Here is a 22,726-nt window from a genome sequence, read left to right on the forward strand (position 1 = left end):
AGCTGACCTTTGAATATCATTTGTCAGCTGTGACCAGGGGGGCATTTGCCCAGGTTCGCCTGGTGCACCAGTTGCGTCCCTACCTGAACCGGGAGGCCCTCACAACAGTCACTCGTGCCCTTGTGACCTCTAGGCTGGAATACTGCAATGTGCTCTACATGGGGCTGCCCTTGAAGAGCATTCGGCGACTTCAGCTAGTCCAGAATGCGGCCACGCGAGCGATCGTGGGTGCACCTCGCTTCACCCACGTAACACCTATCCTCCGCGAGCTGCACTGGATGCCTGTTGATCTCCGGGTGCACTTCAAGGTGCTACTTATCACCTACAAAGCCCTTCATGGTATTGGACCTGGGTACTTGAGAGACCACCTACTGCCGATTACCTCCACTAGACCGATACGATCGCATAGATTAGGCCTCCTCCGAATTCCATCATCCAGCCAGTGTAGACTGGCAACTACCCAGAGGAGAGCCTTCTTGGTGGCTGCTCTGACCCTCTGGAACGAACTCCCCATGGAGATTCGGACCCTCACCACCCTCCAATCCTTCTGCGCCGCTTTAAAGATCTGGCTGTCCCGGCTGGCCTGGGGTTAAGATTCTAACCCCACTCGAATTGTGTGACTGTTGTGTTTTCTTTTTAATATGGTGTATTGTCTTCATGTTGGAACATTGTTTGTCCTTCCCCCCTCCCCTTTTTTGAACTGTGAGCCGTCCTGAGTCCCCCCAGGGAAAAGGGCGGCATACAAATAAAGGGAAAATGAAATGAAAATGAAAGAGACCTACATGGTAGCTGTGGAGATATTTTCCATCCTAGCCTCCAGTGCTGGGCTTCTGGTTTGCATTCCTCCCTCCCCACCCAAAAAAAATTATATGATTGTGTTTAGGCCACACCTGAACAAAAGGGCACAACTAATGAGAAGAAAAGAGTAATTAATCTCTTTCTTTTTAGATCAAACATTTTTAATCTAGATTTTTGCATTTCTAGTAGAATATTCATGAAAATGTCCCTCTCAGAAAGTGATTTTATTTAATTGTTCTGCATTTTTCAAACATTCTAATGTATCTTACCTTTTCTCATCAGTTCTTGGCATTCTCTTTTTCAGCATATTTGCTGAAGCTCATTCACTTCTCTTTCATTATTGCTTCCTTGATGATGAGAAGGAATCTCAATGTCTAGTATAGGATACCACCTTTCTGGAATTTGTCAGAGACATTTTGGTGAAGAAGAAACATGAGTAAGTAAACCTTGAATGAGGCTAGTCAATAAATGTTCGAATATTTTCAGAGGTCAGTTAGTGACTGGAAGTGACTGGACACATCGGTTGATTGGGTTTATTTAGACAGAAAAGAAATCATCCAAGATTTAAAGAAGTACACTGGACAACATTTTTTTCAAAAGTTTTGCTTTCTAAAAAAAACCTATAGTGACTATTACAAATATGCTTTCAGAATGACTCTATCATGTATGAATCTTGAAAAACATTAAGTTTTAATTATTGTGTTGTATTAAATTGCACAATGTTTCCAACATTGAGCATGAATTCAACAGGATTAAAAGTATGTTCTTGCTTATGTTCATGTGTATTCGGTATCCAATAATAATCAGCCAGTATTGAGGGAATTCAGTTATCCTAATACCATTTTTCCATTGTGGCAAAGTCCTGGTGAAACCTGTTCATCATTGACTGTACCTAGAGTTTTGGGAAAGAAGTCCAAGTGTGAATGCATAAAATTAATCTTTAGTAACATATTACAGTTCATTATCTTGTATGCTGTAAGAGGTTTGTCAACCAACTGTATATAGCAGTGATGGCGAACTTTTTTTGGCTGCCATGCCCAAAGCGGGAAGACCAGAGGGGGGCATGTGCCAGTGTGCCACACCCATAATTCTATGCACACATGCCCCCCAGCATGCATGCATGCTCATGATCAGCGACCCCCCCTTACACTTTTGCTGTGTTTTTTTCGCCTTTCCCAGGCTCCAGAGGCTTTCTAGGAGCCTGGGGAGAAAAAAAATAGTGTCCCCCCCGATGACCTCTGGGGGCATCAGGAGCTTCCCTGAAACCTCCAGAGGGCAAAAACATACCTATGGGAACCCAGAGGATTGGGAATGGTGACTTCCGGTTTGTCCCTAGGGCCAATTTTTGACCTCTAGAGAGTGAAAAATGGCCCTACAGGGAACTCGGAAGTCAATTCCAACCGGACATGCTCATAGGCCCAGTTTTTGCCCTCTGGAGCCTTCAGGGAAGCCTCTGGAGGCTCCTGGGGCCTTCCCTGAAGCCTCCAGAGAGCAAAATCCAGCCATGCAAGCCAACCAGTTTGTCTGTATGGCTGTTTTTCACCCTCCGGACCATTCGGGGAAGCTCCCTGAAGGCTCTGGAAGGCAAAAAACAGTCCTATGAGCAAACTGAATGTCTGTTCCTGAACTTCCAATTCGCCCATAGGACCAGTTTTTTGCAATTTGGAGGCTTCAGGGTAGCCTCCAGAGAGCAAAAAATGGCCTCAAAAGAAGGCTGAAACCAGCTGGCCAGAGCATGCATGCATTCTGGCCAGCTGACAGGACATTGCCTTGCGTGCCCTGACAAATGGCTCCACATGCCACCTGTGGCATGCGTGCCATAGGCTCGCCATCACGGATATATTATTTGGTGTTTTGTAGTTGTCAAGAAAAAACAGCAGCATCCTTGAATAGTTTACATGTATTTTTCTGCCTCCAGTAATAAATCTTTGAATTACTTTTCGTTGATGATATATCTCATTTGTCGACCAATCAAGTTTCTTCCTTAATCTTGGCATCAGTTATTCTTGAAAACATCTGTCTCAAATACATCCTTGGTTATATAAATAGAATCAAAATCACATGAAGGATTAGTACCACTTATAAATCTCTAATAAGACCACACCTGAAATACTGCACACAGTTTTGGTCACCACATTGTAAAAATGATGTTGAGACTTTGAAAGAGCAACTACAATTATTAAAGGCCTTGAGACAAACACATATGAAGAATGGTTGCAAGAATTGGGTATGGCCAGTCTAAAGAAAAGAAGGAATAGGGGTGACATGCTAGCAGTATTCCAATATTTGGGGGCTGCCACAAAGAAGAAGGGCTCTGCTTATTTTTCAAGGACCAGAAGGAAAGGTAAGAAGCAATGGATGGAAACTAATCAAGGAGACATGGAACTTGTAGTTAACTAGAAACTCCTAAGGACAATTAACCAGTGGGACAGCTTGCCTTCAGAAGTTGTATGAGGATTCATCACTGGAGGTTTTTAAAAAAGACTGGACCTACCTTATTCATTGCTTTCAAAAAAGTATATAATACCAGTTTTATGTGAAGTGGAAGCAAAAATATGAGCAAAAATAATTATTTTTTAGTATAGAAGAAGGCAAATGTTCAACATAAAGACACCTATCTGAATACACTTGGATATCTAATTCCATTGGATCATTCCCTATTTCTCTCTCTGTTCACCTCTGAAGAAGATTAAGCAGTCACTCGGACTCCATTCCTTTTATTCCTGTTTAAGCAGAAATGCTTCCTACTTATATTGCAATAAATCATTTGGTGGTGCTCCCCTTTTCTATTCAAGTCTGGCCATATTAAATTGATCATCCAAGGTGATGCATATTATCAGTAAGTTAGCTGCAATATACCACCTCAAATAAACTGTTAAAAATATCAAGCATATTGCTTGGCATCATCACTTTGTCCACAAATACAATCAATCTTTTCTTAAAATATCAATGTGATATTCAATCACTCAGATATTCCCATTCATGATTCTTGCCCAATGCCCATAAGAATAGGAATATTAGAAAAGTTAGCTCCAAAAAAAGAATTTCTTTAGGTCTTCTCTAGGGGACTGAACTTTGGCTTAATAATTATCTTCTTGTTTGTGCATCTAAATTGCTATTATTAAATCTGCTATTCTCAAAATACCAATGAATTTCAATGCCCATTACAAAGACTAAGAAAAAAGATGCAGCATGTTCCTTCTCTCTTTCTCTTAAAATGTCAGGATCATTTCAAGCTGAAGAGAAACATACCAAGCTTATGAGTGAAAAAGGATTCCCCACATCTGTTCTTGGTTAAATCAAGATTCAGACACAAAGAATCCGGATGTGTTAATGGAAAAACTGCTAATGGTTTTATCCTAAGGAATGAGAGAATTTCTTTGAGATTTGCCCTTGTAATGGGGATGGAAAATTTATTGATCTTAATGCTAGTATTGAGTCCCAATGTGGCATGCATAACTCAGAGGTGCAGCATCTTTCATCCATATCCTCCACATCACAAGTACCATCATCCAGGAGACCTTACGGTTGGTGGAATTTCATCTCAACTTGATTCAGTCTCTGAAAAAATCACCTTTGAAGGTTATCCTCCAGCAGCATTGCCTGGACAGTTTCTGTAAGGAACGTAATTATTTATTTATATTTTTCCTGCATTTATGACTGACAAACAAAAATAATTATAGAATTTCCATCAGAAAATAAGTTGAGGTGAAATTAAAGAGATGCTAAGAATAGCATTTTTAATCCCCCAAACAACATATACTGTGGAAAAGAATGAAGTTATAAAAGCAAACTTCCTAAGACTGAGTATCTCCAAAGAGCTGGGCATGCACACCTACCAGTATGATTCTCAGCCATTGCCACATTGCCCATTGCCAAGCTTGGGAATGTTGATTACACCTCTTATTCGTTTTTCTACATAGTTCTCTTAAATAAAATATATTAAGTTGCCTTGTATCTAATAAAACAATGGCCTCCTTCAAACACACAGTAAATTCTTCTACTCCAACTAACAATACAGGAGTGTCTACAAGCCTGGCTCTGTGCTAGAACACTGTCTACCTTTTTGAAAGGGACATTATATACATATGTAGATTCCAGGCATTCCCTGTTTTTATATCTGAAATTGCTTGCACAGATTTCTTGCAGAAAAAAATATTGAATTCTTTATGCCTATACAATTGCACTTGTCTACACATGTGGACATGTGCTACATCCTCATAGCTGAGTTTTGCCATGTCAGAAGGATAGGATTTCTTGTTATAGAAGGTGCTGGCATGTTAGACTATGTTATAATGTACAAACCTCTTGAATCCCTTTCTGATGTGTAATGCAACTCTCATTGTAGTGGAAATCCTAAGAATTACCAGCAAATCCTGACTTTGGCGTTTGCAATAAAGGAGATCAATGAAAACCCACAAATCTTACCCAATCTCACCCTGGGCTTCCAAATTTATGACAGCTATTGCAATGCTCAAAGGACTTATCAGGCCATCATGCTACTCCTATCAGCAACTGAGACACTGGTCCCCAACTACTTATGTAACATCCAGAATAAAGTCATAGCTGTTATTGGAGGACTGGATGCTGATACCTCCCTTCAAGTGGCAACTCTCTTGGATATCTATAAGATTCCACAGGTAACCTGAACATTCTTGCATGCCAAGATCATTCTACTTTTAGTGTCCCATTTTTACAATTGAGCTTTGTTTTTTAGTGTTATGTACAGTCTATTCAAGTAAATAATGTAGATGTTCATTGACTGTGAATGACTGTTAAGTATTAAACTCCCACAGGTAGAATGGACATCCTTGCATGGAATGTGATGCTACTTATGACATGGTCCTTTCACAATGCAATTTTGTTTTTCAGGGTTAAATATATTCAAATAGTAAATAGTATTCGGAGTCAAATAGTGAATAGTTCTGAACTAGAAATATAACTCTTCTCTGAAATTTGGCATCTTTGTGTTTCAGACAAGATTAGCCATTTTTCTTAAATTTAACTTAGGTTTTTTAGCCCAAAACAGGGCATCATCTGCAAACAAACGTTTTCACACATTCATGTCTTAATATTCTCCAGAAAACATTTCATGTGTCTAAGGAAGATTAGCAGCATTCAATATAAAAATCAACCCAATAGAAGTTATGCACCAGAACCCATTACATTACTGAAGGGTAAAGTACCTGGCTCAACACTACAGTGTGCCCACATCTGTAATTTTTAAAATTTTTGAATAAATACAAACAGACAAAACACACACACACACAAACCACAAAACTATCTTCCATTACAAATTGTAGAAAGTGTGTCGATTGGCTACAAAAACTTTTGTGCAGCCCTTCCACAGTCATCACCTACAATTCATATCAAATCATACATTTTAAATGAAGTATATTTATAGATATTACTATCATCAAACTTCAAACTTCATTTGACTATAATTGTTTTTATGTCCTTTTCTATAAAATATTCCAGATTTAAAGCAAAATCACATAATGACATTCCATTAGCTCTTCCCAATATCATCCAGTAACATTATATCTTTATCACATGTTCTAATTAAAAATTGGTTATATTTAATAACAGAGTTTTTAAACATCCTTTTCCTCTTATCAAACATATATATGTATCCATTATCACTTCATTTTATACGTAATGCTCTAAATTTAAGTAAATTTGACTTTTTTTTTATTATAAGCTTTCATTACATCAACCTGGGTCTTTCCAGTAATAATGCAGTCTTATGTCTCTTGGTACTTTCACAATGCAATTTTGTTTTTTGGAGTTAAATATATTCAAATAGTAAATAGTATTCGGAGTCAAATAGTGAATAGTTCCGAACTAGAAATATAACTCTTCTCTGAAATTTGGCATCTTTGTGTTTCAGACAAGTCTAGCCATTTTTCTTCTGTACCTTATGACCCCCATAATGCCCAATTATTCAATGTTTTGAAAATTGTTGTATAAAGCTTGGTTTGCTGTCTCTGGATCTTGATTTGGTTTTTGTTTTAATATTTATAAATAGCAGTCTGATTAAGAATAACTTCATGAAGTGAATCCCAACTGGGTAACTAACGTAAAGTTTAATAGTTTAATGGTTTAATGTAAAATGTATATCACCTCCCAGTTGAAACCATCTCTGTTCTGAAATTGAAGAAATTTCATGACGTCTTTGACTGCCAATTGACCTTCACACATTTGTCCTGCATAATCAAATCAAGAGTTTATTCCAGTCTTAGCCTTTAAATTATATATTCCATATGAATGCTTTATATTTTGTAACTAAACGTCTTTGGTTATGTTTATGATGCACTCAATTTATTTTGCTATCTTGGTCTTATAGGGATGTTAAAGGTTTGTAATAAGTTATTAGTGTCTCAAATGTTTCCGAGATATGGCAGAGCTGTTTTTTCCCCCATGGGATGTGAAGACTGCACTGTGATTTTATATGTGGCTAGATATTTCTTTATACAGTTACATTTTCTATTTTTATATAGTGAATGATTTTACAACAAAATGAATGTTTATGAAGTATAATATAAAAGGTCTGTAACAATTCCTGAAGTTTTGTTTTACCTTCAATAGTAGAAATCTAACATTTTAAAATTGTACATCAACATACAAATTACTTGTTCTTCTGTGCATTTAGTCAAAACTATTGGATTTTGCATGTAGAAAAGCAAGGATTATATAGTCTATTTTGATATTTGAAAATATGAAGCAGCAATTACCAAGAATCTACTCCTTGGTTTTAGATAAATTCATATCAGTAATTCCTCCAGATCTGGAGCATCACTGAATGCCATTCAGCAGACTTACAATATCTTCCACGCTATTAGACTTTCCAGAACCACTATCTCAATGGAATTCTCATTTCAAGAAGGCAATGAATTCCTTTCCAGAATTCCCATCTCAGTCTGGCACTCAAGACTGTTTTCAAGGGTTGGTATAATGATTATTAATTCAATATATGTTGATTGTTTTGAACACTTGAAAATCATATCTAGATACTGCTCTTATCTTCTTTTCCTTTTCCTCTCAGCTCATTTATGGCTCTGCTCCAATAATGAATGATAAAACTCCAGGCCTTTCATTTTATCAGATGGTTCCTCCAGAAGAACTTCAGTATAAAGGGATTCTTTCACTACTGCTACATTTTAATTGGACATGGATTGCGATCCTCATCATGTACAATGATCAGGGAGAAAAATTTGTAGAAACAATGGTTCCTCTGTTGTCCAAAAATGGGATTTGTGTTTCTTTCATTCAACAAGTCCCCAAAATTACTGATTTCAATAGCCTTGAAGGCATGCTTCAGCAGGCAGCAAAAATCTATGATCATGTCATGGGTGGTAATACCAATGTACTGTTTTACCATGGAGAATCCTTTGCTCTGAGCTATTTGTTATGGATACAGTATGTTCCTAATATAGAAGAGGTGAGAAGTAAACCAAAAGGTATTGTGTGGATAATAACAGCACAGGTGGAGTTCAGTTTAAATCCTTTTCAGCGTGCTTGGGATATCAAAATAATTGATGGTGCCCTTTCCTTGATAGTGCACTCCACTGCTCTACCAGAGTTCAGATCATTTGCTAGGAAGCAAAACCCCTTCACCGCAAAGGGAGATGGCTTTATCAGACAGTTCTGGCAAGAAGCCTTTGACTGTGTATTCCCAAATGTTACGAGTGATGTGCCTGAGAATATTTGCCGTGGTACAGAGGATTTGGAAAGCCTTCCTGGGACTCTTTTTGAAATGGACATCACTGGCCACAGTTACAGTGTCTACAATGCTATTCATGCCATAGCTCATGCTTTACATGCTTTTATATCCTCTAGAAATACTGAGAGATCAATGGTGGGTAGAGTAGAAAGAAACATTCATCATCAAGACTTCTGGCAGGTAATATCCTCATTAGGAAAAGTACTATAAGTAAGCATGATAGCAGCCTTGAATCTGTATTTAGACTATTTCCCATGTTGTAGAATTGGGGAAAAATGCTTCAATAAAAATGTTGTGCTTCTTTAATTGATTTTTTTCTTATTTAACTATTAACTACTACATGCTTATTATCCATTGATATATTTTGTTTCTCCTCCTTTATTAGATAACTTGTAACTTTTTTAATTTTGGATTCCCCATGAACCTCACATGGAAATATATATGTATATTTTTCTACATCTTTATTATCATAAAAGTCAGAATCATTCTAGTTTGTTTTTTCTATTCTGTGCATTAAACAAGAGATTGTGGGAAAGGAACAAATCCATTCTCTCAACTCTATCTCATTTTTACCAAAAATGATGATCTACAGCTGTGTGAAAAGTCCTGCACACTTTCGGTTTTAAACTGTATTTACATGTTTGATCAACTTTTCACTCATAGAAACCATATAAAATTAGTACTTTGATGAAAATTTCTGTATTTGGATTGAGATGCATAATTTTTATTTATATAGCCAAAGTCTTTTTAAGGTTTTAAGTGAGTTTATGTGCTAAAACAAACACAATTTGAATTTTTGAGAATGTTACGATTGAAAGTCACCAGTCAGCAGTGAGCTTTGGCTGACCAATCAAAATGCACAGAAGCTAAATCTATGAGTCAATCAATGTCATACTCTCTGACTATAAATAGGCATGAAAAGCATTGAGAAATTTAATTTAGCTCTGGCTGTGGGCAAGGATGAAGGCCTTTGCTTTCATCAATACTGAGAAGTGGCATCGCATCATTGTGCTTCATGAAGAGGATTACTCCTGTGCAGAAATAGCCAAGAGAGTGAAATGCCATCGCACCTCAGGGAACAGAGTGGTTGAAAAATACCAAATAACTGATTCAGTTGATGACAGGCTCCACTCCGGAAGACCAAGAAAGACGACAAAACAGCAAGCTCGGGCTCTGAAACATATTTCAATGGCTGACAGGAAGCTCACCTCACCTCAGATTAGAAGAATTTGGGGTGAAACATGGTGTAAAAGTGTGTACAAGCACAATGCATTGCAGACTGCTTGCCAGAGAGCTCAAAAGCTGCAGGATTTGAAGTAAACCTTTGCTCACAGATGCTCACTGCTCTCGTTGACGTCCGTGAGCCAAGAAGTATGCCAAGTGGACTAATGAATAATGGGCCAAGGTAATCTTCAGTGACAAGAGCAATTTCTACTTGACTGGGAATCAATGCAATAAGTATGTCAGAAGATTTCCAGCTGAATAATTTAGGCTGTACTGCCTGAATCTATCTGTGAAGCATCCATTGCACGTGATGATCTGGGGCTGTATCGCTGCTTCTGGTATTGGTCAGATACAAATCATGCAGGGAATCATGAATTCCAAGCGGTATGTTGAAGTCCTGGAAAGACTATGTTTCCTTATGCTCAGCAACTTGTAAGGAAGAATTTTTATTTCCAGGATGACAACGCTCCCTGTCATCGAGCCAAGTCCTTCCAGCAGTGGATGAAGAAGCCTGGCATTCAACTCCTGGATTGACCAGCTCAGAGCCTGGATTTGAACCCAATTGAAAACTTGTGGGCCAAGATTGGTTAAAAATAAGCAAGAAGCATCTGAAGACCAAGCAGGAGCTGATTGAATCCATTATTGCAGCCTGGAACCACATTGTCACCAAAGATCACATGCAAAGGCTTATGCAGTCTATGCCAAAACAATGCCGCCTGGTTACAAGCAATAAGGACTGGCGAATTTCATATTAGTAAACATGTTTGGTTACATAAACGGTCCTTTTCAGGGCCACAAACAATAAAAATGTTAACAAAACACTAGCATCGGCCTTAGTAGTTGCAAAATGTATGCCACTAGATATGCATCAGTTAATCTGTTTTCATAGTCATTGTAAGCATGCATTGTAAGAATGCAAGAAAATTCACAATCCCCATCCAAACAGCACCAAATTGCAAAATGCTTATGCTTTTCACATAAAAACCACCAGTGTTTATTTAAATATAACAATATTTACATAGCAGTTAGCATAAAATATCATAAAATCAATGGCCTATCCAAAAAAAATGTCATAAACCATAAACTGTAAACTGTAAAGCGTGCAGGAATTTTTCGCAAGCTGTATGTCCTTCTATTTAGGATTTCTACACATGACCAGACAAATGATACTGTGATGATGCTGACCAGGTATCTAGGGATCTAAGAATCTGGATGGAGAGTACTGAGAAACTTTAGGTTTTACCCTTTAAGACTAGCTTCTAGTTTCCTTCCAGATGCAATTCAAAGTGTTGATCAACAGTTTTAAAGCCCTGTGGGGTAAAGGGCCAGGTTATCTGAAGGGCCACCCTTTCCCTAAGTACATCTATTCATCCTACCAGGTCACATAGGGTAGGAACACTCCTACTGTAGTTCCTGCCCCTAAATATTACCATCTTATGGAAACTAGAAAGCATGTCTTTTCCATGGCAGTCCCTGTCCTTTGGAACATTCTCTGCCCTGACATTTGAAAGGTCTCTGTCCTACTTGCCTTGTTTTAAATAAACAAATTATTTTAATTTATATCTTTGACTGCATCTTCTCTTTAATTGCAATACAATGAGAAGGAAGTAAAACGTGACTAAATATCTACATTTCAGTTCTCTATCAGCATGGAGTCTGTAATCCAAAATTCTTGCGTTTTTATTTTCAATTTAGTTCCAATATTTTTTGAGAAGTGTGGCTTTTAACAATAATGCCGGGGAACAGATCTCCTTTGATCAGAATGGGATTGTAGCAGCTGGCTTTGATATTATCAATATGATACCTTTCCCGAACAAGTCATTTCTTCGTGTGAAAGTTGGAAATGTGGACCATTCAGCCAATCCAGATAAAATATTAACCATCAATGATGAGATGATAACATGGCACAGCTGGTTTAACCAGGTAGAGTTTAATTATTGTCCTTATTTCTGAATCAACAGGCTTTCTCTAATTTATGAAGTTTTATCATATTGGACAAAAGGAATTTTTTATATAGAGTTAGTTCCACATAAGCAACTTCTAAACCCATATTGCATTATGAATAAAATTGACCATTAACTTTTCTAGGTGAAAGTTAGTGAGGCATCGTGTTTTCATGATATAATAATATTGTAATGTAATGTAATTATGACAGTATTATTATATAATAATATTATAAGAATTTATGAGTGCATTTGTTTAATCTAAACACAAGTATATTTAACTTAGCTTTATATTGGTGTTTTTGCAATATAAAAGTCTTTTCTGAACCATTATTTCTACCCCTAAACTGGAAAAATGCCCATGCCATGTTTGCATCATTTCAAATATGGACACTAGTCCAAAAGCCTCCAGATATATAAGGTTTGTCTTTAATCACCAGGTGAAACCTGTTTCTGCCTGCAGTGAGAGCTGTTATCCTGGGTTCAGCAAAAAAGTGAAAGAGGGGGAGCCATTTTGCTGTTATGACTGCATCCCATGCCCGGAAGGGAGGGTTTCAACCAAGAATGGTAAGATATATTCATCTACTCCTCATTTTTTTCTATCCATAAAACAATTAATTACATGTTGATTAAAGTCAAGATGGTGTTCACTCTAAAATGTGGGGAAGTTTTCTCAACCTGAAAATTAATCATTTATTCTCTCTGGAAGAGTCAAATATAAATTGACCATTAGATGATGATGATGATGATGATGATGATGATGATGATGGTGGTGGTGGTGGTGGTGGTGGTGGTGGTGGTGGTGGTGGTGGTGGATAAATTGGACAACTATTTGTCTGAAATAATATAAAGTTTCCTGCCTGAGCAATGCATTGGATAGAAGACTTCCAAGGTCCCTTCAATTCTGTTATTCTATTCTAAATTACATTAAATGATCTCCATTCACACCCTGAGGGCTATCATCCAATTATTTATGAACCATCTCTGTAAGTTCTATACACAAGCATCACTGAACAATATTTACATCACTTTTTTTGTTTACCATAAATATATAAACTTTTCTAAACCAATGGTTTTCATCACATTAAATAACTTTGGTGGCTACAGACCACGGCCATGGACCCCCCATGATTTAACTCAAGATTTGTATCATAACATTTTTTTCAAATCTTCAAGGATCCCCTGTGACCACTGGTCTAGATAATTTTCATTTACATGCGTCAGATCCCATCTTCAAAACAATGATATCTAATGGAATCCAGAAGTTTCTCTACCCCAGTTTCTGCCTTCTTGAAATACTATCTCTCTAGTAGTTTGAGTAGCCTTAACCTTACTGTTTTTAAAACAAGCTTGGTAACAAGCTAGACTCTGTGTTAGGGAAGTAGAAGCTTTCTGGTTGAAATTACATTAATGTTTCATAGGTTAACACCACCTTTTACTAGACTGATTTTCTATTTTTCAGTTGTATGCCCTCCAGAATCATAAAAAATGGCCTTTTAGATTTCATAGACAAAGAAATGTTTCTCCTGACATACATATCTTCTATTTCTATAAAACAGCATGGGCAAAAGTGTCTGTGTGTGTGTATGTGTGTGTTTGTGTGCATGTTCATGCACGCTTATATATAGACTTTCTTTCTTTTAACATTCTCCCAACATTTATATATCTTGACTTTTCACCATCAATATTATCTTTTTTAGCCAATATTCTTTCAATTATCTATTTGCTCTGATCTTTTGCCATTTATGGGTCACTTGCAAAAATTTGTATTAATTTTCAAGTCTATATTCTTTGTTGCCTGATGGCAAAAATTAAGCAGAACTTAAGTTTTTTAGCCCAAAACATGGTATCATCTGCAAACAAACATTTTCACACATTCATGTCTTAATATTCTCCAGAAAGCATTTCATGTGTCTAAGAAAGATTAGCAGCATTGTATAAACAACCCATGCTCTTCTCACTATCACTCTCTGTAAACAAGCTGAGGAACCTTGAAATGCAAAATCAAATGACCAAAGAAAAAAAAGAATAGAAAATATTTCCAAGCTTTCCAAGCCTCCAGCCTTCAAGTGGCAGTGTTACTTCCTTTTCCTCTGTTATTACAGCCCTCTTTGTATTCCTTTTATATTTGCTTTATATTCCAGGCTGAAAGAAAACTAAATTGTTAAATGGAGCAAAAAAAAAAAAAAACCATCCAATCCAGCATTATAAAAATAAGAAAAAATAATAATCCATAGGTATAAAAAAATATAAAAAGTAGTAGAAGAAAAACTAATCCATTCAATTTAAAGACTAGGAAACATTTGCAAAAGTTCCATCCATAAAAGAATTTTTTTTTTAAATGAAGGATGTCTAATGTACATTAATTTCACTGCTTGTTCTCTTCTGTTTTCAAATTTAGCTTTAATTTTTTTGTGGGTAGTCTCTTTTATTATAATAAGATTTCCTCACCAGATGGACACACTTTCTCTTTCTGTTTTCCTCTCGTTCCGGAGCTGTCCCAACTTCAGCAGCTTCAATGGCTGTGCTTCTGTCGCCAGCAAAAAAAGATTCTCTTGGATCAATCAGGGACTTTGCAGTGTCCCTGAGATTAGCAGGACATACTCTTCACATCTGTACTTTTAGGGATGTCCCCAGGGAGTGGGCGGCATACAAATCTTATTAAAGTTGCAAAGTTGCAAAGTTCTAGGTTAGAAGCTATCCAGTCCAAATATTCAAAGTTCCTAATATGGGTTTCTTATATTACCCTTAGCCCTCTTATCCACCTGGAATTAGGCTCTATCTCTTTAGAAGTTTTTCAGATATTAGTTAAAGGGATTTCTTTAGGAAACGTACTTGTTGGCATTACCTTGATTAAAAATTATCTGTATGATAATATATACTATAGCAATAATGCAAATGTAGAAATGCAGACCATACATGAGGATAACATATCAATCTTTTTTTTCAGATAGAAATGAGTGTTCTAAATGCAAAGACAAATTCTATCCAAACAAGAAACATGATTTTTGTATTCCAAAAACTATTAGTTTCTTGACTTATGAAGAACCATTAGGAATCAGTTTAGCCTGCCTTGCTTTTTCTTTTTCTTTTTCTACTGTTTTTGTGCTTGGAGTATTTATGAGACACCACAACACTCCCATCGTCATAGCCAACAACCGGGATCTCTCCTATACACTCCTCATTGCCCTCCTGCTCTGCTTCCTTTCGGCACTGCTCTTCATTGGCCAACCAGGAAGATTTACCTGTCTACTCCGACAAGCTATTTTTGGTATAGTCTTTTCAGTGGCTGTTTCTTCTGTCTTGGCAAAAACCATCACGGTGGTTCTGGCTTTTATGGCCACCAAACCAGGATCCAAGATGAGTAAGTGGGTGGGGAAAAAAATATCTAATTCCATCATTGTTTCCTGCTCCCTGATTCAAACAAGCATCTGTATTTTGTGGCTGGCAAGAGCTCCCCCCTTCCCAGATGTTGATATGATCACGGTTATTGAAGAAATTATCCTGCAATGTAATGAAGGCTCTGTGACCATGTTTTATTGTGTTCTTGGCTACATGGCTTTCCTGGCTCTTATCAGTTTCATCACAGCTTTTCTTGCCAGGAAATTACCTGACAGTTTCAATGAAGCCAAGTTCATCACCTTCAGTATGTTGGTCTTTTGTAGTGTTTGGCTGACCTTTGTCCCAGCATACCTGAGTTCCAAAGGGAAATACATGGTGGCTGTGGAGATCTTTTCCATCTATGCTTCAGGTGCTGGGCTGCTGGGCTGCATCTTTTTCCCCAAATGTTATATCATTGTGTTTAGGCCAGACTTGAACAACAAGGAACAAATAATGAGAAAAAAAGGGTGATTAATAACCACTCTCTGTCATCCTCAATCAAAAGTTTTTAATCTAGATTTCTAAACAATATAGAATATTCATAGAAATATCCATCTGCAATCCTGATTTATATAATTTTTCGAAGATTTAACTAAGGGGAAAGTATGTACCCTGATTCTTTGTTTCAGTTGTTGAGACATTAACTTGTCTTTTAAGCATCTTTTCTGAAGCACATTCAGCTGTATAATCTATGTATAGTAGCTTCAATCTTGAACATTGGCCATTGTAGTCTAAGATATTTTTTTTGTTAACCTTTGGGCTGTTAACTGTTAAAGACATTTTGGTTAGCAGATCTCCAGGGGAAATATGGTGAGTTAAAGATGAACAACGACCACAGCAAAAACCAAGAGACTTATGGTTATTCAGTTTCTTGGAATCTTTTCAGATAAAGAGAGGAAGGGTGAATGCCTACATGTGCTACAGATAACTGTTCCTTACAAGTAGACCACAGGACCTGGCTGCTTAGGGATCCCAACACCCATAAAGACTGCTTGAAATTACAGCAGGGTAAAAATACAGCTCTGCAAACAATCCTCACATTTAAGCATTCCTACAGCCACATGAATGCCCGTTAGGCACATGAATGCCAGTCACAACTAGCTTACAACAAGCAGAGTTTGTTGTAAACCAGTAGCAAAATTCTAAGTCACAAGCATTTTATTTTTCCCACTTAGCATCTGTGTCACTCCGTTTAACAATAGAAGGGAAAGTAAGATCATATGTCTGCTGTAGTCACATGATTTTCCACTTGGTGGTAAAGTTTCCTATCCCAATTGAATGACTAAATGGGAATTACTTGTATATTCAAAGGCTTCAGGGCAGGGGTATCAAACTCAATTTAATTGAGAACCATATAAGGGTTGTGTTTGATCTCAGGGGGGTGGGGCAAAGGTGGACGTGGCCAGTGTGGGCATGAACAGCTCAACCTCACTCGTGTCTGGCGTTCCTGTGGTAGCCCAATGCTCATCTAGCAAAAAGGACTCCCAAGCTCCATTTTTGACTGCAACGGCTTCCTGCAACCTTGTGACAGTGAAAACGGAGCTTGGGAAGGGCCCTTATATAAAACTTTTCCTTTAGATGAAAAATTTTATGTGAAAACATTTGTTTTCTTATATAAAATCAAAGTTCCATGACTTTTTCCAGTTGTTTGTCCATTCGTGTGTCCCCCCCCACAAAAAACGGCTCTTGTTTTAGATGTAGTTTAATCTCTAAACTTCTCTGAATTAATATGTTTTTCTGTCCAAAATTGTTTGGGCTACTTACACATCCATCAAATATAACATTTCTATTATAAGCTGTCCAGAGTTAAATAAATAAAAAACTAAACAAATTCTGCTGCTTAAGTACTTGGTCAATGCCTGGAGGCTATAAGAGCCTGAATGGGGGGGGAGGGGTGACAGCAGCCTCTTGCTATTTAATGCAAGATACATTATCTTATCCAGAGAATACACTAAGGGCCAATATACTATAGTTCTTAGTTACTCATATAAAATATATATGTTCTGTACACATAAAAAAGATAAATTAAAACATTTTTTCATAATTTATTAGCAGATATTTCTTTCATTCCATTTGTCAAGTAATATATAAATGATATATTAATAAAACAAATGTCAAATATTATGAAACACAACTTGTGTGTCAATAAAATTTAGCAGGATTTTTTTATAATCTATAATTATATATTTATAATAATATATTAACTTTATGACTATGCATGACGGTTAGGTACATAATATGTATGAGAAAAACATCACATCATTTGTTTTCTTTTTTAGACAGAAATAAATGTTCGAGATGCAAAGACAAATACTACCCAAACAAAAAACATAATTTTTGTATTCCTAAAAGTATCAGTTTCTTGAGATACAAAGAACCCTTAGGGATCAGTCTGGCCTGTCTCTCACTTTCTTTTTCTATGATTAATGTTTTTTGTGCTTGGAGCATTTATAAGGCACCATAATGCTCCCATTGTGGTAGCCAACAACTGGGATATGACTTACACTCTCCTCATCACCCTCCTGCTCTGCTTCCTTTCAGCACTGCTATTCATTGGACAACTAGGAAAGTTTACCTGTCTCCTAAGACAAACAACTTTTGGAATGGTCTTCTCAGTGGCTGTTACTTCTATCTTGGCAAAGACCATCACAGTGGTTCTGGCTTTTATGGCCACCAAACCAGGATCCAGAATGAGAAAATGGGTTGGGAAAAATTAACTACTTCCATTGTTATTTCCTGCTCCCTGATTCTAGCAGACATTTGCACTCTGTAGTTGACAGTCACTCCCCCCTTTCCAGATATTGATATGATCTCAGTGACTGAAGAAATTATCCTGCAATGTAATGAAGGCTCTGTGACCATGTTTTATTGTGTCCTTGGCTATATGAGTCTCATGGCTCTTACCAGTTTCATCAGAGCTTTTCTTGCCAATAAATTGCCTGACAGTTTCAATGAAGCCAAGTTCATCACCTTTAGCATGTTGATCTTTGGTAGTGTTTGGTTGTCCTTTGTCCCAGCATACCTGAGCTTCAAATTGTGTGGTTGTTGAGTGTTTTTTAAATTGTTGTAGTTGTTTGTCTGTTGTCTTTTTTCCTCCTGTTTGTATACCCCCCCTCCCTACTTGCTTTGTGAGCCACCCTGAGTCCCTCTGGGAATAGGGCGGCATAGAAATGCAATAAATCAAATCAATCAAAGGGACATACATGGTAGCTGTGGAGATCTTTTCTTCCACAAGTCTTTTTTATTTCCATTTCATTCTATACAATCACATGTTTACTGTGCATAACCGAGGCATATAACATTGGGTAATAAACACAGCCCTCACTTTTATAGAAAATGCCCCCTACAATACAAACCCAATATACCGCCTTAGCCCACCATACACCCTCTTTCAACCCCCTCCAACTTTCATTCTTCCTTCTCTCATACCCCTCTACACCTACTTCCCCTCCCCCTCTATCTAACCCTAACCCTATCACTCCCTCTCTTTCCCTCCCTTCCTTCTCCTCCTCCTCTCTCTCACCCTCTCCACCGTCCTTCTTCTTTCACTCAGCTCCTCCCTTCGGTATTCTTCTATTACCTTCCAATATATTCAGTTTGTTCTGTTTTGACACTAGCATTAAAAAGCCACAATATACAAGTGCAATCATGCTTTAAAATTTAACACATATTATATTTCCCCCTCCCCCTAGATCCCCACCTCCCTTCCCTCCCCCCGACTTCCCAGAGCCCATACATGGTATAACTTTTTGACAATCACAGTCTAAAATATCTCTACATTGAACTCAGCTTCTTGCTGTTACCCAAATTTTTAACAGTTTAAGTTGTTATTGATTTTAAGCATAAGCTATCTGGAGTTTCTTAGTCCCGTATTTGCTTTGTATATAATCAATCCATTTTTTCCAGTCTCGTTTATATCTCTCGTTTGAATGTTCTTTAAGATATGCTGAAATTTTTGCCATTTCGGCTAAGTTTATAACCTTCAAAGTCCATTCTTGAATTGTAGGCAGGTCTTTCTTCTTCCAGTATTGCGCCACCAAGAGTCTTGCTGCCATTATTAAATACAGAACCAAATTAATCTCTACTGCTGCAAAGTCAATACATATACCTAGTAAAAACAGCTGGGGAGTGAATTTTATCCTTTTTTTGAAGATATTTTGCAGGATCCACCAAATTTTTATCCAAAATGCCTTAACATTACGACATGTCCACCATATATGAAAATACGTAGCATCAAAAGAACCACATCTCCAACATTTAGGCTGAACATTTGAATACATAGAAGCAAGCTTTTTGGGATCTAAGTGCCATCTATAAAACATCTTATAAAAATTTTCTCTCAGATTTTGTGCTTGTGTAAATTTTACATTTCTTACCCATATTTTTTCCCATGTGTCCAGCATTATAGGTTCTTCAATATTCTGAGCCCATTTTATCATACAGTCTTTAACCATTTCCGTTTCTGAATCCATCTGTATTAATACATTATATATCCTCTTTATGTGCATCAAACTTTGATCTCTTATTTGTTTAAACAAGTTATCCTCAGCTTTTACAAAGCCTGTTTTTTGGTCTATTTTCCACCTGGCCTGTAATTGGCCATACTGAAACCACGTTTGAACTACCTTCTCTTTTTTAAGTAGCTCTAAGGATTTTAATTGCAACACCCCTCTTTCTATAATAAGGAGTTGTCTATAAGTGGTTCTATCGTGTTTTTGTTCTATATTCATATTTTCAATTGTATGTCTAGGAATTGCCCATATGGGCAATTTGTCATTTAGTTTATGTTGATATTTTTTCCAAACCCGCAATAAGGCATTTCTTAAAATATGATTTTTGAAATTCTTATCCAGTTTTTTGTTAAATAACAAGTAAGCATGCCAACCATATACCAAATCATGTCCCTCAATATTCAATATTCTGTCATTGGTTAAATGGATCCAATCACTAATTGCAGATAAGACCACTGCACCATAATATAATTTTAAGTTTGGTAATTTCAATCCTCCTCTTTCACGTACATCTTGCATTATTTTCATCTTTACCCTCGGCTTCTTTCCTGCCCATACAAATTTGTTGATACCCTTCTGCCATTCTAAAAGATTCACATCTCTTTTGAGTATTGGTAACATTTGAAACAAAAATAAAATTTTTGGTAAAATATTCATTTTCACTGCCGCTATCCTTCCCAGCAAAGATAAATGCAGTTTCTCCCACCTTTTCATCTCCGTTTGTATACTATGCCAGAGTGGTTCATAATTATGCTTGTATAATTTCCCATTTGAAGTTAAAATATTAACTCCAAGATATTTGACTTTTTTAACAACCTCACATCCTAACATCACTCCCAATTCTTCCTTCTGTTTGGTATTCATATTCATTGCTAATATTTTGGTTTTTCCTAAATTAATTTTAAATCCAGAGACTTGACCATATTGATTAATCATATTCATTAAGACCTTACTGGATTCCTGCGGTTGTTTCAATATTATAACCAAGTCGTCCGCAAAGGCTCGGACTCTGTATTCTTGCTGTCTGATCTTGATCCCTTTTAAAGCATCCAAGCCCCGTATCTTATTCAACAATACTTCCAAAGTTATAATAAACAATAGTGGGGACAAAGGACAACCCTGTCTTGTACCTTTTTCTATTTGAAAGGAATCTGTTAAACTTCCATTGACTATAATTTGGGCTTTTTGCTGCTGATATATTGCACCAATTGACCTTAAAAAGCCATCTCCTATCTGCATTTTTTGCAGTATCTTCAACAAAAATTGCCAATTGACTCGATCAAAGGCTTTCTCAGCATCCAAAAATATGAATGCGGCAGGGATTTGATTGTTCTTTCCCAAGTATTCTAAAGCATTAATAATTAACCTGACATTGCTCTTCATCTGTCTGCCCTGTATAAAACCTGTTTGGTCAGTATGTATCAGTTGTTGGATAACCACCATTAACCTATTTGCTAATATTTTAGTAAAAATTTTATAATCTACATTAAGTAATGAAATAGGTCTATAATTTTTCGGCTGAGTAAGATCTTGGTCTTCTTTGGGTATCAACGATATGAACGCTGTCTTCCATGAAGGGGGCACTTTACCTTCCGATTGAATTTTATTAAATAATTCTCTAAGAGGTTCTACCATTTCTAACTGTAAGTTTTTATAATAAACAGCTGTTAAGCCATCTGTACCTGGTGCTTTCCCTAGCTTTAATTGTTTGATTACCTGCAGGATTTCCCCAGAGGTTATTTGTTGGTTCAACCTATACCTATGTTCTTCGCTAACTAGGGGGATTTTCTCTTTATCTAAGTATTTATTTATGTCTAAGTCCCTAATTTTGTCCCCTTTATACAACTCTGTAAAAAATTCTCGAAATCCTTTTTGGATCTCTTCCTGTTGAAACACTTCCTTCCCTCTGTAACACAATTTGGATACATTTCGAGTTTTCCTTTTTTTCCTAATCTGATAAGCCAACCACCTACCGGGTTTATTTGCATTGCAGAAAGTATTATGTTTGGCATATAATAAACTGGTGGCTACCTGGTCAGAGATCAGCATATCAAATTGAGATTTTAATATGGAAATTGCTTCTTTAGTCTTTGTATCACCCGGGTTCAGCATTAATTCCTGCTCTTTCCCTTTAATTTCCTCTTCCAATTCTTTACATTTTTGCCCTTGTTTATGTCTATGTATTTTGTTTATATTTATCAATACTCCTCTCATATAGGCTTTGCTTGCATCCCATACATATTCCATAGGTGTACCCTTATTCATGTTAAAAACAAAGTATTCAGATAACAATTTTTTTACAATCATTAACATACTTTTCATATCTGAATAAATTTTCATTCAGCCTCCAAGACCTTCTTGCCTGAACTACCCTTCCCAGCTCCATCCAAACTGGGTTATGATCCGAAAGGACTCTGGCCGTAATCTTTGTCCTCTTCACCCTAGAAAGTAAATCAATAGTAATTAATATAAAATCGATCCTTGAAAAAGATTGATGTCTGTCGGAAAAGAAGGTAAAGTCATATTCTTCTGCATGCCTTTCACACCAAACGTCTCGCAGTTCAAAGTCGTCCATCATGTCAAAAAAGGATTTGGGTAATTAAGCTCGGAATTTAGTATTCGGGCGAGATGTCTTCTTATCTCTTTTGGTGTCAATCACGCCATTCCAATCACCCAATAGTATGCACGACTTAAAGTCCCACTGTACTAATTTAGCATGGAGATTTCTATAAAATCCATCTTGTTGTTGATTAGGAGCATAAATTCCCAAAAGCAATGTCTTTTTCCCTTCTAAGATTAAATCTAATACGATATATCTTCCAAAGGGATCTGCTTCGATTAGCTCGGCTTTAATGTCTTTCCTTAAATATACTACTATACCATTTTTTTTTCCGTAGCAGAGGTCACAAAATGTTGACCAAGTTTGGGATTGAACAAATATTTTTGATCAGTTGTTTTGATATGAGTTTCCTGCAAACAAATTATGTCGTTCTTAGACTGTTTAAGATAATGAAATATTTTCTTTCTCTTCTGTGGAGAATTCAGTCCATTAACATTCCATGTCAAAATCTTAGTTGTCATTTTTGGTTGCCTGAAGCTTTTTTAGAGCCTCCCGCATGGCCTGTCTCACCTTTGGTCTGGCTCCT

At 36.9% G+C, this 22,726-nt stretch overlaps 2 protein-coding genes across 2 annotated transcripts; both read left to right on the plus strand.

The window, feature by feature from the left end:
- The first annotated feature begins 4,223 nt into the window (after window positions 1–4,223).
- Window positions 4,224–8,731, plus strand: LOC148046276 (vomeronasal type-2 receptor 26-like). Its single transcript, XM_087714652.1, has 3 exons — window positions 4,224–4,414; window positions 5,147–5,438; window positions 7,844–8,731. The coding sequence occupies exons 1-3, from the start codon at window positions 4,224–4,226 to the stop codon at window positions 8,729–8,731; spliced, it is 1,371 nt and encodes a 456-aa protein (XP_087570778.1).
- Window positions 8,732–9,481: 750 nt separating this feature from the next.
- LOC148046277 (vomeronasal type-2 receptor 26-like) lies at window positions 9,482–15,540 on the plus strand. The gene is made up of 4 exons (XM_087714653.1): window positions 9,482–9,574; window positions 11,441–11,668; window positions 12,129–12,255; window positions 14,639–15,540. The coding sequence occupies exons 1-4, from the start codon at window positions 9,482–9,484 to the stop codon at window positions 15,538–15,540; spliced, it is 1,350 nt and encodes a 449-aa protein (XP_087570779.1).
- Window positions 15,541–22,726: the final 7,186 nt, after the last annotated feature.

This window comes from Thamnophis sirtalis, unplaced genomic scaffold, assembly GCF_051295495.1.
Source record: "Thamnophis sirtalis isolate CommonGarterSnake01/CBP01778 unplaced genomic scaffold, rThaSir2_p1.2 scaffold_4, whole genome shotgun sequence".
Taxonomy (NCBI): domain Eukaryota; kingdom Metazoa; phylum Chordata; class Lepidosauria; order Squamata; family Natricidae; genus Thamnophis; species Thamnophis sirtalis.

Excerpts from the sequence above, each read along its gene's own strand:
- LOC148046276 (XM_087714652.1), top strand. The coding sequence starts at position 4,224 with ATGCTAGTATTGAGTCCCAATGTGGCATGCATAACTCAGAGGTGCAGC. Across the intron at positions 4,415-5,146 it reads GCATTGCCTGGACAGTTTCT|TGGAAATCCTAAGAATTACC; the intron begins GTAAGGAACGTA and ends CTCTCATTGTAG. Across the intron at positions 5,439-7,843 it reads ATATCTATAAGATTCCACAG|CTCATTTATGGCTCTGCTCC; the intron begins GTAACCTGAACA and ends TTTTCCTCTCAG.
- LOC148046277 (XM_087714653.1), top strand. The coding sequence starts at position 9,482 with ATGAAGGCCTTTGCTTTCATCAATACTGAGAAGTGGCATCGCATCATT. Across the intron at positions 9,575-11,440 it reads GTGCAGAAATAGCCAAGAGA|TTCCAATATTTTTTGAGAAG; the intron begins GTGAAATGCCAT and ends TTTTCAATTTAG. Across the intron at positions 12,256-14,638 it reads GAGGGTTTCAACCAAGAATG|ATAGAAATGAGTGTTCTAAA; the intron begins GTAAGATATATT and ends CTTTTTTTTCAG.